Source organism: Pygoscelis adeliae, unplaced genomic scaffold (assembly GCF_000699105.1).
Source record: "Pygoscelis adeliae isolate BGI_AS28 unplaced genomic scaffold, ASM69910v1 Scaffold76, whole genome shotgun sequence".
Taxonomy (NCBI): Eukaryota; Metazoa; Chordata; class Aves; order Sphenisciformes; family Spheniscidae; genus Pygoscelis; species Pygoscelis adeliae.
The window spans coordinates 1,555,151-1,572,614 of record NW_008825111.1 but is presented as its reverse complement, the minus strand read 5'-3'; the positions used below and the strand labels follow the sequence as shown (position 1 = coordinate 1,572,614).

Sequence of the window (17,464 nt, the reverse complement as noted above, 5' to 3'; positions counted from 1 at the left end):
CTCTTAATCATCTTCATGGCCCTTTGCTGGACTTCGTCCGATATGTCCCTGTCTCTCTTGTACTGGGGAACCCAGAACTGGACCCAGCACATCAGACGTGTCTCACCGGTGCTGAGTAGAGGGGAAGGATCACCCCCACCTTGACCTGCTGGCAATGATCTTCCTATAGCAGCCCAGGATACTGTTGCCCTTCTTTGCTGCAAGGGCACGTTGCTGGCTCACGTTCAACTTGATGTCCACTAGGACCCCCAGATCCTTTTCTGCAAAGATGTTGTCCAGCTGGTTGGCTCCCAGCATGTGCTGGTGCATGGGGTTGCTCCTCCCCAAGTGCAGGACTATGCACTTCTCTTTGTGAAACTTAGGAGATCCCTGTTGGCCCATTTCTCCAGCCTATGCAGGTCTCTGAACAGCAGCACAACCGGCTTGTTGAGGGTGCATGCTGTCCCATCATCCAGGTCACTAATGAAGATATTAAACACTATTGGCTCTGCCATTGGCTCTAGAGGTACTCCACTAGTGCCTGGCCACCATCACAACCCCTCTGAGCCTGACAGATTGTTTTCAGTCCACCTCACTGTCTGCTTATGTAGCCCATATTTCATCAGTTTGTGATGATGTTACGGCAGACAGGGTCGACAGTCTTGCTAAAGTCAAGATAAACAACATCCACTGCTCTCCCCTCATCCCCCAAACCAGTCAGTTCACTATAGGCCATGAGGTTGGTTAAAAAAGATTTCATTTTCATAAATTCATATTGGCCACTCCCAATCAAATGCTTGTCCTTAATGTTTGGAAATTGTTTCCAGGATTATCCGCTCCATCCCCTTCCCAGGAACTGAGATGAGGCTGATGAGCCTGGAGTTCCCCAGATCCTCCTTCTTGCCCTTCTTGTAGCTAGGACTGAGATTTGCTTTCTTCCAGCCCTCAGGAACCTGTTGCCAGCAGGTCGAGGGAGGTGATCCTTCCCCTCCATTCAGCACTGGTGAGGCCAAACCTGGAGTACTGTGCCCAGTTCTGGGCTCCTCAGTACAAGAGAGACATGGGACCTGTCCACCTTGGCAACTCTCCACAATGTCCTAGGTCTGAGCACCCAGCAAGCAGGTCAGGTTGGCAGCTGGGGGTCTACTAGAAAGAGAAATCCATGTTCTTATGCTATAGTAACTTGTTTGTGTAGCAAGCACAAGTTAGTAAAGTGAAAAAAATGGAGGATTGGTTTGTGTTTAGCAACACCTACATTAGGGCCGATTCTCACCCTTTTCCCATTTACATGAACCTCTGCGGTATATGAACCTTCCCAGTCTGAGCAACTGCAATCAGATAGACGGCCAGGTTTTCCTTTATCGAGACAAACCTGTCATCTTAAGGCGTCTCCACGTGACTGGAATAAGAACAGAAATGTGTTTTCATGCCGTTAGAGCATTTTATATACTGCCAGTTTTTCTTCATCCCTTCATCATAAGCCATTTTGCCTGCTGCTTGTGTGTTTTACATCATTTGGAGAGAAGCCCAAGCACAATGTAAAACTCCAGAAGGTGGTGTGATCAGGGAAATTATTTTAAAACAACTGAAGGAGAGCATGCTTTCTTCAGCATTTAAAAGCTTAGAAGATTCATACTTCTTCACAGTATTTTGGCAGACAATGTCTACACTATTATTAAATTCCTTAGTTTTCTGAAACAGAATAGAGCACTGGGTAGCAGTGAACACAACAGTATTGATGCAGTAGCATACAAGTGGATGCATGTCAAGAGGCATTGCTTTTCATCTGTTCTTTGCTACAAAGGATGACGGGGAATTGTTCTCCCAAAGGCACTTTGCACAGGAAATCAGGATGTGGCCATAACAGATATTAATCCCCCAGGAGAAAGTTAAGGAGGAATTCAAGTACGGTAAATTGCAGTGACTGGACCGTATTCATTTGAGGCATCTGGTAGCTACAGTAGGTATCTGGATAACTTACGTCCATCCCTGTGCAAAGCCCTAATTTCTACTCGAGCTCTGACTTACGGGTCTTAAAGAGGTTTCCGGAAAAGAAAGCAGGTGCTCTCAGGCTTCTAGAGGTATTTAGCAAACATACAGGCACGGCTTGGCATGGCATAGCTGTATACTTAGATTTGTACCTTATTTTATGTTCATTAAGTGCTAAGTAAATGTTCTTGTGAACTAAAATTCGGCTGATATTTAAGCTCACTGAAAATGCTTTATTCTACCCATAGTCATAACAACTTTATCAACTGAAAAGCAACTTGTTCTGTTAAATGGCCCAACAAGAGCCCATCAACTTTTGCCACGTTGTCGAGCCACTCTGCAGTGCTCTTTTTGAAAAAAAGTATAGGGACTGTACTGCAATCAATACTGAGCGATCCTGCAACTTCTGCTTTCGTATTGCCTCTCTGCGCTCTCTGGTGACTCTCATATTATCATCATCGTGCTCTCAGGAAGTTGAAATGTCAGGGCTAATTAATTAAGATGGTTTGTCTTCTCTTATTAATCCCTTAAGTACTGACAACCCATTCCCCTTTAATCAGAAGCAGCTGTGACCGACATCGCATGAGAGAAGGAAAAACAACATTTTACTCCAAGGCACTTCCTATGACTACCTTTCTGAAACAATAATGAAAGTAACTGTTGCTGTGGTTCCAGTAATAACGTTAAAATGTGTCACTACAATTTCACTTCCCGAAACTCCATCCAAACCATTAGTGAATGTTTCTGTGACAGCCTATCATGCACAATGTTGCTCATGAAATTGCTGCTTTCCGCATATGAAGATACTTTCCGAGTCTTTACTTTTGATTCTACCTAGACGCCAGAAATTTACTGAAGAACCGAGCCCTTGCCTTTTAACTGTATCAATTATATATATTACTATATACTATATGACTCTCATTTTTTTTACTGAAGTGCCTCTTTTGTTAGATCTTTGTTTTGCTTTCTAATGCATATATCAAATGAAGTAGCCTATTTTCCATAAGGAGATTATAACTCAGTTGTACTTATTTCCTAAAGGGAAATAGTATAGGAAAAAAATTAAGTATTTAGTATTTGCATACCAGTCCAAGACATTAATTTTTTTTTAATTTAAATACATTGGGTTTGTTTATAAAATGACCATTTAAAAAAATAGTCTTATCTAAACTACATTCATATTATTGAAATAGTTTTGACCATTGAATTGGCCTGTTCTAAGCTTGCTATTTACTGCAAACATCCATCACGGAGTAGAACCCGAGAGTTGTTTTTCAGCCTGTAGAAACGTGCTGCGGGTAGTGACTAGCACCTTTCTTTACGTTAACCAAGGTCTAGAGATTCTCCAGCTCTGCAGCTGGAGCATTTTTTACATGCCCGACTTCCCAAGCGCTGGGCTACAACTGATTTTCCGAATCCTCTTCTAAATGCCCAAATTAGCTTTTTCAAGCTTTGGACAATTTCTTCAAAGTGGGTTTACCTCCTGGGGTAGGAGTACGCAAGCTCCTGTGCGTATGAGTTACAGCTGAAGAGATGCTGGGTCAACTCCACATGAAGTTCCACCCGATTTAAGAGCGAGACAAACAGCGCTTCGCTGATGAGAGCAGGACAGAGCCTGGAATGAATCTCCAAGACAATTCTTGATACAGCCGATTAACACCTTTTAGTTCAGTCTCCCTGACAAACATGGTACTCAATACGGTTTTTACTGTATTTATATAAATGCACTGAAATCACAGAATTCTTGAAAAAATTATAAAAAATACATTTTGATGAAGTACCTTTTTTTTTTCCCAACAGGCATTCCGGTTAGTAAAAACTACTATTTGCTAGTACAATCCACATCTGCTGTGTAGTAGAAGTCATGACCAACAGAACATGATGTTATGATTTAAAAGTATATGTTGGTTTTTTGTTTGATTTACTAGTCACACCTTGAAATGAGCTACCAGTGGGTTTGCAGCCTGTCCTCTGCCCACGCACACAAACACTCCGCCTCTAAATCTGAATTATTACAGCATGCTTTTCCTCACCTTCTGCAACAGCCATGAAAAGGAGTGCCTCATTCAATACAGAAAAGCAGGCTACAGTCTATTTTAACCTCTGTTGTCTCCATAACAACTCTATTTGAAACAACAGGAACAGAGGTAAACAGACTCTGCAAGTTGTGTTTATCAAGTAAACTTACTTGCTGTTCATTTTATCCATTCGTCAGGAATTTTAAAATTTCCAGGTACTTATTTTTAGGTAATAAAATGTATTGTTTCCAGTAGACTAACACAGTTATTTATCATTATTTGCAGGGTTAATTGCTGTAGTATCCTTAGCACGTGTGCAGCTTTGCAGGCATAAAGATGACTTGGTTCTTGTTCCCAGCAGACAATAGTTTATGGTCCTGAGGCTGGGATACACAACTGGTATGCAGAGCTCTGCTCCTGCAGAGCCTCCCTGATTTTTAAGACAAATTCTGTTCAGGAGATGCAGTATCTCCAGGCATTGACTATTGCTTGAATTTATAACAATACGTAAGAAATAATTCTGCTGGAGAGAGAAGAAGAAAGGAAACTACTTTTTTTTATTTCAGCCACTCTGCTTTTCTTGTTACTTGCTGAACTGCATGAGGTCTGTTCCACCAGCTCGGTTTTCCTCTTCAAAGCAGTCTGAAAACCAGCAGAAGTTAGAGAAAATTACATCAGGACAAGGACATGGCTCCCTGTGTCTCCTCGTAAGTAAAATAATTCCCATTTCCTCCCTCTCCTTCCCAGTAGCCAAGAGGCAACCTCGGAGATATAGCCACTGTCCTTGAGACATTGAACCAATGATGCACTTGCTTCCTATGTATAAAAGTTCTTTTGTTTGTAATCCAGGAAGGACGAGAGGCTTTTTGCATATTTTCAGCATGGTCAAATGAGTTTGTTAAGTGAGTTTTTTAGTCCTAACCACTAGGACTTCTGACTGGCATGTTTTATCCACAGGGATCATTTTATCTGGAATGAGAGTAAAATGTCACTTCTTACACAGAGCTTGAAACTGCTGCCGGGAGCAAGGAAGCCCTCACCCACCGACCTGCGAGTCTCTCACCATCGCGTTACTTACACGGCTTGATAATCAACTGCTCGGAACAGCTTTTGTAAAACCTGCAAAAATACACAGAATGGTTTTATTTACAAAATCTGGCTGTGTTGTAATCCAAAAGGAAGGTGAGCGTTTTAGACATATGATCCTCACTCGTAGACATGTTCTTGTAACAGCACTTGTTATTATTTTTGTGTCCATCATTACCACATTTCCACTTATTTGGAAGTTGACCCTGCTTTGAGCAGGAGGCTGGATCAGATGACCTGCAGAGGCCTCAACCTCAATAAGTCTATATTCCTATAATTTATCCTATTGAAATGTTCTGCAAGTATTCTTCTTTTTATTAAAAGAAACAGGACATCAGAAAACTCAAACAAGTTCACAGCTTTACACCAAGCAGTTGATGGAGTTATGAGGATACATATTTCTCCTTTGGTTTGCATTTTATTGCATAGAGAATGTTTCATATTTTTCTAATATATTTTTTCTTGTTGTCTACTGTATTTTTGCTCATGGTGTAATCTGTTCAGTTGCTAGTATTTGACAGTCAGCTACTAAAAATGTGGTAGAATTTTAAATATGCATTCATGTTTTAGTTGCTGAATCACAGTTGTACCCCAGTAGACTCACAACGGATCTTATCTATCATTTAGGCTTATCAAACCAGTGGTTTTAAAAGCTGTTCCAACTAACACTTGTGCATAAGTTATAACAGCTGCAAGAGGACTTCGTATTTTCTACCTACGAAGACTTTCAAAACATTAGATCAGATTTAGATGATAAACGACATCAACTCCAACAGAAGCCAACGTGTTCTCTTTTGCATGTGTGGCATAAAGATATTTTACATCTATCAACACAAATCAGTAAGTATGTCTCACCTCAGTGCGACATTTTTAATAATGCAAAACTGACCGACCCACAAGACATACTGATGCAATATTAAACATTGGATTTAAATTCACAGAAGCAGGAACACTGACAATGCGGGTCAAAAATCCGATTGTTTAACTGCGCATTTTGATATTGCACGAGCTTTTGATGAGGGAATAAATGGGTTATATAACTCAGATGCAGGCTGATTCAAGGATGCTTTGTCAGGGTAAATTTCAGAAATAAAACGGAATGACACAAACCAGCAAAACCCAGACCCTGACACCTCTGACTGCTTGAGAGTTTACGCCAAACTTCTATTACTGTGTGTAGCACAGTTTTGTGCAATTCAATAAATGGAATAGTATCTATTTTGTTATGTTTACTTAAAATATACTATTTGTTGCATAACAATTTTCAAGAATTGTCAAAGCACAGAAGGACAGCTACCATCTGCGTGTCTCCACATGTCACAGACAGGATTGCTGCAACTGCCTCTCATAAAGGCTTCCCAACGCCTCCCATTATGAGACTGCTTTACTGTACTTGCAGCTACCCAGTTTTGAGGTTTGAATTGAATTTCCTACATCAAGTGTCATTTGTACCTCATCTATTGCTGTGTGGAAAGGGTAGTCCAGAACAGCTCAATCACTCCACGGATAAGACTAAGGAAAAGCATAGACTTCGGTGGAATACAGCTACCTAAAGAAAAAAAAGTTAAGGTTGGAAAGGCCGCATTAAATTTAAATATTTGGCCAAGAAAAATTGAAGTCATTATTACAACTGCAGAGTCAAGCAGACAGGTTGGGAAATGCCAGAATTAGAGGCAAATACTTACCAAAAGGTGCAGAAAAGCGTGTGTATTTCACATGAGACTCTCGCAACAGCAACACGGCTTTGGAACATAGTTTCAAAATCTCCCACTGAAAAGCGCTAAGATACAGGCTTCTAAGAAACTTACGGAAATGAAACCGGGGATGTTCTCCACCAAATAAGTCTCCAGAAATTTCAGGCTAGTCAGCCACTTAGTACTAAATTTAGGATGGCAAGAGTCAAAGTAGAAATAAAGCAAATACCCATGTCCAGAAAACAAAAACAAAACCCATGAAAGTTTTTGGGTTTTATTTATTTTATTTTATTTAGAAGTAAAATAAAATGTGACATTTCCGTCTAGAAGCCGCTGACATATGCTGTGGTAAATTCAAACACAGAGAGGTGGTTTTAGCTTTCAGATTCCTCCCAAATTCAGCTTCTTCCTCTTGCAGTGGAGCCTTGTACAAGCTCCGATACGCCTGAGGACACATCTGTTTAAGGCAGCCGCTGGAGTTCAAGCTTATCAGCAGATGGTGCTTCAAAGACATCATCCTCAACACTTTCTTCTATTGGCTTCATTTTTGCCGAAGTTCTCAGGTAGGGAGACGTCCGGCCCGGGCCTGCCACAGTTACAAAGAAATTACCAATTAGTTTAACAACACATACCTGCTACATACACCTATTTGTGAAAAAGTGTACACAGTCTGATGATCCTGTCCTAATTCCCTCATGAGAGGATTTTGTAAGTGAAGGTTTCTTTGTTATTTGGCCACAGGCATCAGGAAACCCTAGACGTGGGACACCACGCTGCTATGAACCAGCCATGCCTCCGAGGTTCAAACCCTGCGGCCGGCCACAGGCACAGTGTTCTCCTCAAATTCAGTGCAAATCCTAAGTGGATGAGGTGCCCAACGCTGTGTCCCTAGCGATCGTTTTCTCACCATTACACTCAGCCACTAATTCCTCTCCACAAACGACGATGTGAATGACTGCCCAGAGTACAAAAGGTACGTACATTTGCACATTTGCCTCAGCTGTGAAAAAACTCCTCGTTTTTGTACTGGGCAAACCTCAGGTGGGTACATGGTCACAGCCCTAACAGCCTTAAAAACACAATAAAACTTATGGAAAATATAATACACCCATAAACAACCACAGAGAAAACAAGATTAACAGGTGAAGGCCACGTAACTTTTGGCTGACAATGATTTCATTGCTCCAAGACAATCTTTTAGAAAAGTAGCGACTCATAGAGCTTGCCAGAGTGGAGCGCATACCACAGCCATTGCTGGTAAGACGTTAAATGGAGTTTTTGTGCAAGTTACTGCTGCAAACTACCTCTATTGTAGTTAAATTTTCAGCATGAGGGTTAAACCAGAGAGCTCCTTTGACATCAACCAAACAGGTTTATTTCTCATTGTCCATTCTGAAATTGCATCTGCACTTGGACACTTTTTTTCTCTCAGTACCCTCTTCTAGAGTTAAACCACCACAATGGTACAAGGTTGTAAACAGCTACAATATGATGACCAAAAAGAGTAGGGAAATCTTTGAAATACCATTTTAGAAGAAAAGAGCAAGAGGTAGTGGTCCTGTCTGACAGATCATCTGTATACAAGCTAAAAATTAAATTTTTCTTGAAAAAAATACTGATAGCCATAACATACTCCTATTGCAGGGCTATTCTTATTACTTTAAAAAAAGTTTATCAGATATACAGTGAAGTGCTCTGCTAAGGAAGCCTATTTATGAAGAAGGACTCCTTTGTGCTGCATATGTTACACGCAGAGAACAAAATCCAGCTACAGGCAAGACCAGCAGGTTATGTATTACTGCATTTTTAAGTCACATCACACAAACACTGTTCAGAATTAGCTTTTTAGAACTTTTTATGTTAACAATGTATTAGTATTTTCTTTTAACATTCAAAAACTACCATAATAAAGGGTTATGCGCACACATTTTAAAATACTGGAATTGTTAAGCACTTCTTTTTTTATTACCAGTTTATTACCATTTTTAGACTAGTTCTCTTTTGTTTAAAAGTGCTCAGTTCTCTCCAGAAATCAGAAGTAAGAAGCCTTAAGTCTGTTGAACAGGATCCAATATTGAGTCTAACACTGTCAAGTTGTTTGGTTCAAAGACATGCCCTTATTTTCTCCAAATACAAAAAAACTTGTCTACTGATGCCTCTATCCAGTGTCGGACAGATGTTCAAGAGACTGAGTCAGACCTCGGACCCAAGCCTTCCATACACTACTCTGTTGCCCTCTCTCGAGGACCTAAGCCCAAATGCCCTTTAAAATGGCATTTCCCATGAAATCCAATCCTGCTTTTAACCACAAGCTGGATATAACATCGGGAGCACACGTAACGAGATAATACCAATAAAAGCATTACCAAAACAAAACCTTTCTAAAAACATTACCAAAACAAAACCTTGCTACATGCCTGCTTAGCTTAGAAGTTTGCAAATACAGATTCATATACCAGCAAATCTGAGTGATCTAAAACAAGCAGCATAGAAAAAGAGACTGTATCACCAGTAAGTATACGAATGACTATCAAACAATAGAATTATTGAATAGAAGCTAATACCAAAATGTTTTTTAAAGGACTGAAAGTTAGGTGAAGCTACCCTTGTAATCAGGTTGAACTATTTCTGCTTAACTCAAATTTTGGAAAAAGGGATGCATCGATTTCATTTACTAATAAACTACATACAGATGGATCATGGATGTCAAGCACAAGTACCACGTGAAAAACAAATCCCACTTTAATACCTTTTTGAGGATGCTTGCTGAGTTAATGTGATGTTATCAACAGAAAACATCATGCTGCAAACGACTCACTCCGTAAGCATTATAGAACTCTTGTTGGTTATTTCCTTAATATAAAAGCAAACAGTTAGTTGGGTTTCTTAGTTAATTAAATTCAAAACACAGCTTTGTTAGTAATCGTAGTTTGGGACCTAATAATTAGTATTTTTTACTCTTTTACTACTAAACACTTTGAAAAAAGCTTTATATCGATTTCTTGAGAAAATGAGTCAAAGCCGATTGTTTGTAGCACAGATAAAAGCGTAATTTAAAAAGTTTGGATTATGCAAAAATATAAATGCTCAATTTTTCAAGAACATGGAAATTAGGAGAATAAAATTTATTTGTATTGTATAGCCAAATATTGTATTTGTAATGGGAAGCTTTTGTCCACACAACAATCGATACCCTAGCAATGACAAGACAGTATTCCTGTAGAGCTCCTGTCCAGATAAGTTTCTCTTATTAATGACTTATTCTAATTTTTTTTAAATTAAATTTTAATTTTTTTTAAATAAAAAAAAAAGTTTGTTATTTCCATATGTTCCTCACTAAATCTTCTGGGTTTGGTTTTGGGGTTTTGTTTTGGTTTTTTTAATAAACAAATGTATGATTGCAGAAGGAATATCCAGGGGAACAGCACTGGGACAGTAGGCCTCAGCATGTACCTCATACCGAATCTTAATAAACAGACCAAAAAAAAAGACTGACTGCTGCACTGAGAGCTCCCAGGAGAAGATTTTTGAAAACACAGCAGTGGGAAGGCAAATGGCAGCTTTTTTGTTCAGTTTTCCCTGTGATCTGAGAAAAAGTACATACATAGCCACAATCCACGTTGAATACAAATCTTTAAGCAGAGCTCACCTTGGTAGCAAACCCCTCATTGGCAATCACAGTACCCAGGAATAACTAACAAGCTATTTTGGCAAAAAGAAAGATTGAAGCGTTACAGTTTAGTGAGATAAATAATCTTTCATCAAGAATTTTTTTCAACCTTCTATAGAAGTCAGAAATTCTGCATTAATCAAAACACAAAGGAGAAATAAAGGATGGTGTTTCCCGAGGTGTATGATACACCGCTGTATGGGTAACCCCACTGCCTCCCCAAAAGTAAGGGAAGTATTGGACTCGGGAGGCTGCCGCCACACCTACTGTTGCCAATGGGGTGGTGGCAGTGGCAGTATCAACTACACCAGCCACTGTTGGACTGAGCAATTTTGGAACATAAAAGACATTTAAACCTCTCTTTTGGGGAAAGTGCATAATATACACCAGAAAATACAGTACACAAACCAAGGAAAAGTACAACAGAGGAAAGTGTATTTATCAAGTGTGCGTTAAGCATGGATCCATCTTAGGGATTAACGTAATTACAGTTGAACATGTCATGCGTTCAGATTACTTTCTCCCAAAGCTGAAATATTGGTGTAAGTGTTTTGCTGCTAAGCCTGAAAGAGAATTTTAATTCTAGCTAATTGCACAAACACATTTTTACAATTTCTTCCAGGCTTCTTAGTGTGCAAATTTGTCCAAGGGCGCTCTATGCAAAGGAGTGGCTTCAATTTCATAGAGCTTTGCCGTAGAACAGGTGAAAAGCCAGTCGAGAGCTTATGGGTAAAGATCAGAGAACAGACCGACACAGGAGACTTCATGGCAAGTATCTGTTACAGGCTGCCTGATCAAGAAGAGCAAGTAGGTGGAAGCCTTCTTTAGACAACTGGATGAAGCCTCATGATCGCAGGCCTTGGTACTCGTGGGGAACTTTAACCACCCCAGTATCTGGTGGAAAGTCAACAGGGCTGGGAGCAAGCAGTCCAGGAGATTTCTGGAGAGCGTAGAATTGAAGACAATTTCTTCACACAAGTGATCGATGAGCCGACTAGGGGAGGGGCTCTGCTGGACCTGTCACTGATGAACAAGGAAGAACTCATCAGGGAGCTGAAGGCTGATGGTAACCTTGGCTGCAGTGTCCAGGAGCTGGTGGAATTTAAGATACTGAGAAGTGTGCAAGACAAATAGTAGAGTTACAACCATGGACCTGAGGACAGGGGACTCTGGCTTGCTTAGGGATCTACTTGACAGGAACCCATGGGACATGGCCCGCAAGGGCAAAGGGACCCAAGGACAGACGGTTGATCTTCAAGGACACCTTTGTCAAAACACAAGGACAGTCCATTCCAGTGTACAGAAAGTTGAGCACGCGTGGTAGAAGGCTGGCATAGATGAACAGGAAAGTCCTGACAGAGCTCAAACACACATACATGAAGTGGAAGCAGGGATGAGCTGCTTGGCGGGAATACAGAAACATGGCCCAAGCATGCAGGGATGGAATTAGGAAAGCCAAAGCTCAGGTGGACCTGGATCTAGTGAAGGGCAACAAGAAGGGCTTCTACAAATACATCGGCAACAGAAGGAAGACCAGGGCTCAGTGGGACACGGGACCTAGGGACGTGGAAAAGGCTGAGATATTCAATAGCTTTTTTGATTCCATTTTTACTTTACAGGTTTGTCTTGAGGCCTCCCAGGTCTCCGAGTCTAGTGGTAGACACTGGGAGGGTGATACCTGACTTACAGGAAAGCCGGACTGAGTTAGAGACCACTTAAGTCAACAGGGCAAACACAAGACTGTGGAATCACATGGGCTGCATCCAAGTGTGCTGAGGGTTGGCTGAAGCAATCGCAAGAGCCCCCTCTATCATCTTGGAAAGGTCATGGCAGTCAGGGGAGAGAAAAAAAGGCCAATGTCATGGCCATTTTCAAGGAGGGCAAGGAGAAGCACCCAGGGAACTATTGGCCTATCAGCCTAACCTCAGTCCCCAGGAAGATTATGGAGCCTGTCTTCCTTGAAGCCATGTTCAAGCACATGGAGGACGGGAAGGTGACTGGGAACAGCCAACACGAACGTACCATGGGCAGATTGTGCCTGACCAGTCTGACTGCCTTCTGTGGTGAGATGATGGGCTCTGTGGATGAAGGGAGTACAGTGGATGTTGTTTACCTGGACTGTAGCATGGCCCTCCACAGCCTGCCATAGAATCCTTCTAGCCAAATGGGTGAGAAATGGACAAGATACATGGACTACAGCTTGGGTGAAAAATTTGCTGGACTGCTGAGTTCACAGGGTGGTGAACAGCAGTACAAAACCCAGCTGGCAGTTGGTTACCAGCAGTGTCCCTTGAGGGCCAATACCAAGGCCTATAACGTTCAATATATTAATGACCTGGATGATGGGATGGAGTGCACTCCCACCAAGTTCATAGACAACAGCCAAGTAGTGAGGGAAACTGTTGATAGGCCAAAGGGCAGGACGGCTAGTCAGAACGGGCCTTCAGAGGCTGGAGAAAAGAACTGACAGAAACCACATGAAGTTTGACAAAGGCAAATTCCTGCACCTGGGACAGAAGAAACCTACACAGCAGTACAGACTGGGCATCAACTGGTTGGAAAGCAGCTTTGCAGAAACAGACCTGGAGGTCCTGGTGGACACAAAATGGAATGTGAGTCAGCAGAGTGCCCCTGCAGTGAAGAAGGCCATCCATATATTGGGCCATATTAGCAAGAGCACAGCCAGCAGGTCAATGAAAGAGATTAACCCCCTCTATTTGGCACTTGTGAGACAGGATCTGGAGTGCTGTGTCCAGTTTTGGGCTTCCCCGTACAAGACAGACATGGACATACTGGAGTGAGTGCAGTGAAGAGCAACCAAGATGGTCAGGGGCTGGAGCACATGACGTACACGGAGAGGCTGCAAGAACTGGGTGTGTTCAGCCTTATGAACAGAAGGTTCTCAGGGGATCTTACTGTTGTCTTCGGCTACCTAATGGAAGGGTATAAATAAGACAGAGCCAGACTCTTCTCGGAGGCATGCACTAAAGAACAAAGGACAACAGTCATGAGTTGCAATAAGGGAAATCTTTTTCACTGTGAGGGAGGTAAGGCCCTAGAACAGGTTGCCCAGAGAGGCTGTGAAATCTTCCACCTTGGAAATATTCAAAGCTTGACTGGACGTGGCCCTGAGTAACCTGCTCTAAACCTGCTTTAAACATGGGGTTGGACTAGACGATCTCCAGAGGTTCCTTCCAACCTCAACTGTTCTGTGATTCTAAATGTCCTTTCAGGGAACAGAGGAGAAATAAAGAAAACAATGCCAGAATTTTCATCAAACTATATGCTAGCTGTCACCCTCGACGTTCTAGTAGGGTGAAACACTAGCAGGGCTTTTGCTCCCATCTATCTGGGCATGCAGACTATACCAATGTTAAGGAGTGAAACAGATAGGCCCTCCAAATCTGAAGGAGCTCCTGGATGAGAACTCTGAGGAACACAATGGAGAACAGATAATTAAATGGGAAAGTGCAAATACTTTAAATCACTTTCTCTTCTTAGCAGAGAGTTTAACCATAATAAATAACTGGCAGTGATTTTTTTCCTCATATATTTGAATTCTAATTACTAAAGAATAATATTTCCCAAATAAAAATAAATAATCCTGTATGATCCTTTTAATTTCTGTTAAACTAACAGCTTATGCCAAATGAGAAAATTGAGCATCTTCTGCATTTTTTGTTCAAAAGCTGCTTTCAGATTTCAGGCTACTGTTGAAGCTGAGATTCAGGAAAATTAAAAGCAAAAAATAACAATAGTCTAGAAAGAATAATTTAGAAAGTTTCTATAAAGGAATGAATTCCAAGAGTAGGAGCAAAAAGGTCAGATACGGTTTCTTCCCTCATTTCATCTGTTCTCTACTACTCCTGTCATACAAAGCACAGGGGAGGAGAGCCTGACAGGATATTTGGAGATTTTCCAGGTGGCATCAAAATATTGGTTGTACACCACATTTCTCCAGACCCTGCCAACACAAACTATCTCAGGAGGAAATGCAGAGCACCAAGTTGCTGAGGGAAAAAGTTTTGTGTGGGTTTTTAATTTCTACAAGCACCAGTCACAGACCAAAGGAGATACTACTGTGACAGGCATTGTACATTCACAGTTTTGCCCCATTGCTATAAACATTCCATATTATGCCTACCCATTCACATTACGCCAAAAATTATTACAATACGTGCTGGTTTTTTGCCAGTATCTACATGAGGTAGCTTCAGTTAGCATACAAAGCTTTATGCATCTTAGGAATTCCCTACAGTTAGGTCCCTCCACTTGGCTGATGTACAGCAGCATCCAAAAAGCTACAGTCTGCTCTCACTGAAGACAACAGGAGTTCTACAATCACCTCTAATGATCAACCAAGTTGCGTTCAAAACTGGCATGAACTATTTTGAGCACTCACGAAGAGAGGATGCAGAGGAAGTCCCGCGAAGAAACATCTGCAAGCCATCCTCACTGTCACTGGTACTGGCCATACTGTTTCTCATCTGCATCACAGAGAGCTGTGAGCAAAGACTAGGCTGTCGATCAATCTTTTTTGAAGCCTAAAAAAATTAAATAATTATTATTTTAAAAAAGGTATCAAGTAAATTAAAATAAAAATGGAAAATAACTATTTCCTCTGCAGTAGATGCTCTGGTCTCAGCTATGACTATTCATGAACGAAGAAGCTGGTTAGAGCAGAAGATTCTATGCAGTATTAATTGATTTAAATGAAAATAGAAGACGCCAGTGATATATTGGAATTAGAACATTGACAAGCATGAAACCTCAGATTAATTATTAAATTTTAATTCTGTTTTGCATTGGACTTTTAATATATTTTCCTACAGAAAGGTTGATTTTTATTATTTGGTAATTCATTATTCAGGTATGATGCTCTGCAATTAAATACAGCCTTTATGATGAGCCTGGTCCTCTTTGCTAAACAAAACAGCATGCTATATACAGAGTTTAGCAATTTATATCTTAACAGAAACTTCTTCACTTTCCTGGCTTTTCATTTCATCATGTTAGAAAATGGTAAATGTCATTCCTTCCTAGTAGATGATCATTTGGCTCTTGATTTTACTGAAGACAGATTAAATGCATCATATGAACATTATCCTCTGCCTGCCAAATGGTCTTAGGAGCTTCCATTTGCTTTGAGTAGTCTTCCTGAGAAGTCTTTGTACTATAACATTTATATGAAACCATACATTGTACCTTGTTAAGTATTACTGCAAGTCAGAATGCTATTTTAGGTGTATGTGAAAGGTAGTAATCAATGACAAAAGCATAATGGGTAACTCCACTTTACTGAATTTGGTCAGGAATTAGCATCCTATTTCATGCAGAGAGGAATGACTGTTTTCCCAACAGTGGTGAAAAATATCCTTAGGTAGGAGAAAATCACAAGGTTCCTCACAAATAAATGGATACTTTTCTGTTTTCCAACATGCAATGAACTGATATTCTTATCTTCTTACTACCACCTTGATTATGAATAATCTATATTGGATTTGGTTTAGTCATTCTCTTGTATGTCCCCTATGTACAGAAGTCTACTACAAAATTTTCTGTTGAGATCGTCACCAGCTAAAAACCATTAAAGACACCAATAATATGTGTATTTGACAATGAAGCCTGCAAGAAGTGACATGCCCACAGGGTGCTGGCAACGGGGAAATGAAGGAGAATTTACTTGACAGTTCTTGTCGGGTGTTATGTAGGAAGGGCTTGTGCAACAGGATTTTCATTTGAGGAAGAATAAAAAGGTACTACAAATTACCCAAATGCTCACTCTTAATTTTTATAACATACATTTTCAAAAGTTACTGTGATAAAACAGTTACAATAATCTTAAATTCATGTGACTATTTTCACTAAAGACTCGGTACAAACTCAAGTTAAAATGAAAATATCATTTAATTAAGAAATACACATAAAATTGTGAGGCCAGATTTACATATCTGTATATGATTTTAGGATGGCGAGTGAAATATATACTCTGCGTTAAACAAAGTGGCAAATAGAAATGTCAAAACTGTTATTAGCTGGAATAAAGTTAAATGGAACTGTTCTGTTCATACTGACTTGTCTGTACATTATATAGCTATACTTGAACCATGCAGTGGGAAATATAGACGGGTTAAGTACAGAAATAGAAAGTCCCTTTCAGCCTCGATCTCGCCTATCCCCACAGCTTGGACATCCACCTGAGTTTCCAGGCTGTGCACATACAACACAGCGCTAATCAAAATAAACCTTTCAAACAGCAAGGGCCGCCATCCAACGACAGCAATACCTGGGGCTGCAACACAACAAGAGGATTAGAAGGGAGGAGGCAGAAGCTGGGGGAGCTCACTACTCTCGCAAGCAAGCCTAAAATGAATGTACTGATGACAAATGCTCGTGCTGTTATTCACATAAAAGTGCGTAGATGTTAAGTCAAAGGAGGGGTAAAGTTTGGTGGGGTTTTTTTAATACTTAGAAGGTGTGGTAAGGACCCTTCACTTAAAAACAATCAGTTACAACCTTACAATGAGTATTTTAGTACACATCCATTTCAAGAAAAATTTATGCTAGTGCTGAAGCTCTACAGTGCCAGAAGTCATCAGCACAAGTTTGTTGCAGATGACTTTGTATATCAGGCATGACACCCTAATGCTGTCATCCATGTGTAAAAAAAGAAAATGAGGGAAGGAAAGAGGAAAGAAAAGAGGAAAATAAAATAGAGAATAGAAAAGAGAAAAAAAGAGAAAAAGGAAAACCGGGGAAAAAAAAGAAAAAAGAAGAAAGAGGAAAAAAGAGGGCAAAAAAGAAAAAAGAAAAAAAAAAAAGGCAAGGTGAGAAGGAGTGTGGAGAACAGCAGTCTCCCAGGAGAGGCAGTCTGAATGCACACAGGAGGCACGTCGCTACATGTTCCTTTCAGATGCCATACTCCAGAAATTACTTACTGTCTATGTAGATACGGATTTTATTACAGAACATTCCCCTGCAATTCTTTTTTATTTAAAGGAAAAAAAAAAAGCAGCTTTAACCACACA

At 40.5% G+C, this 17,464-nt stretch overlaps 1 protein-coding gene across 1 annotated transcript in view; it reads right to left on the bottom strand.

The window, feature by feature from the left end:
* Positions 1-7,180: 7,180 nt before the first annotated feature.
* The window catches only part of BVES (blood vessel epicardial substance), a 33,986-nt gene continuing 23,702 nt past the window's right edge, over positions 7,181-17,464 (bottom strand). The window contains exons 7-8 of the mRNA XM_009327927.1: positions 14,839-14,980; positions 7,181-7,352 (exon numbers count right to left, since the gene is read on the bottom strand). Coding sequence (XP_009326202.1) covers positions 7,228-7,352; positions 14,839-14,980 — 267 coding nt within the window. The 3' untranslated portion in view covers positions 7,181-7,227. The remainder of the gene's footprint in view (positions 7,353-14,838; positions 14,981-17,464) is intronic.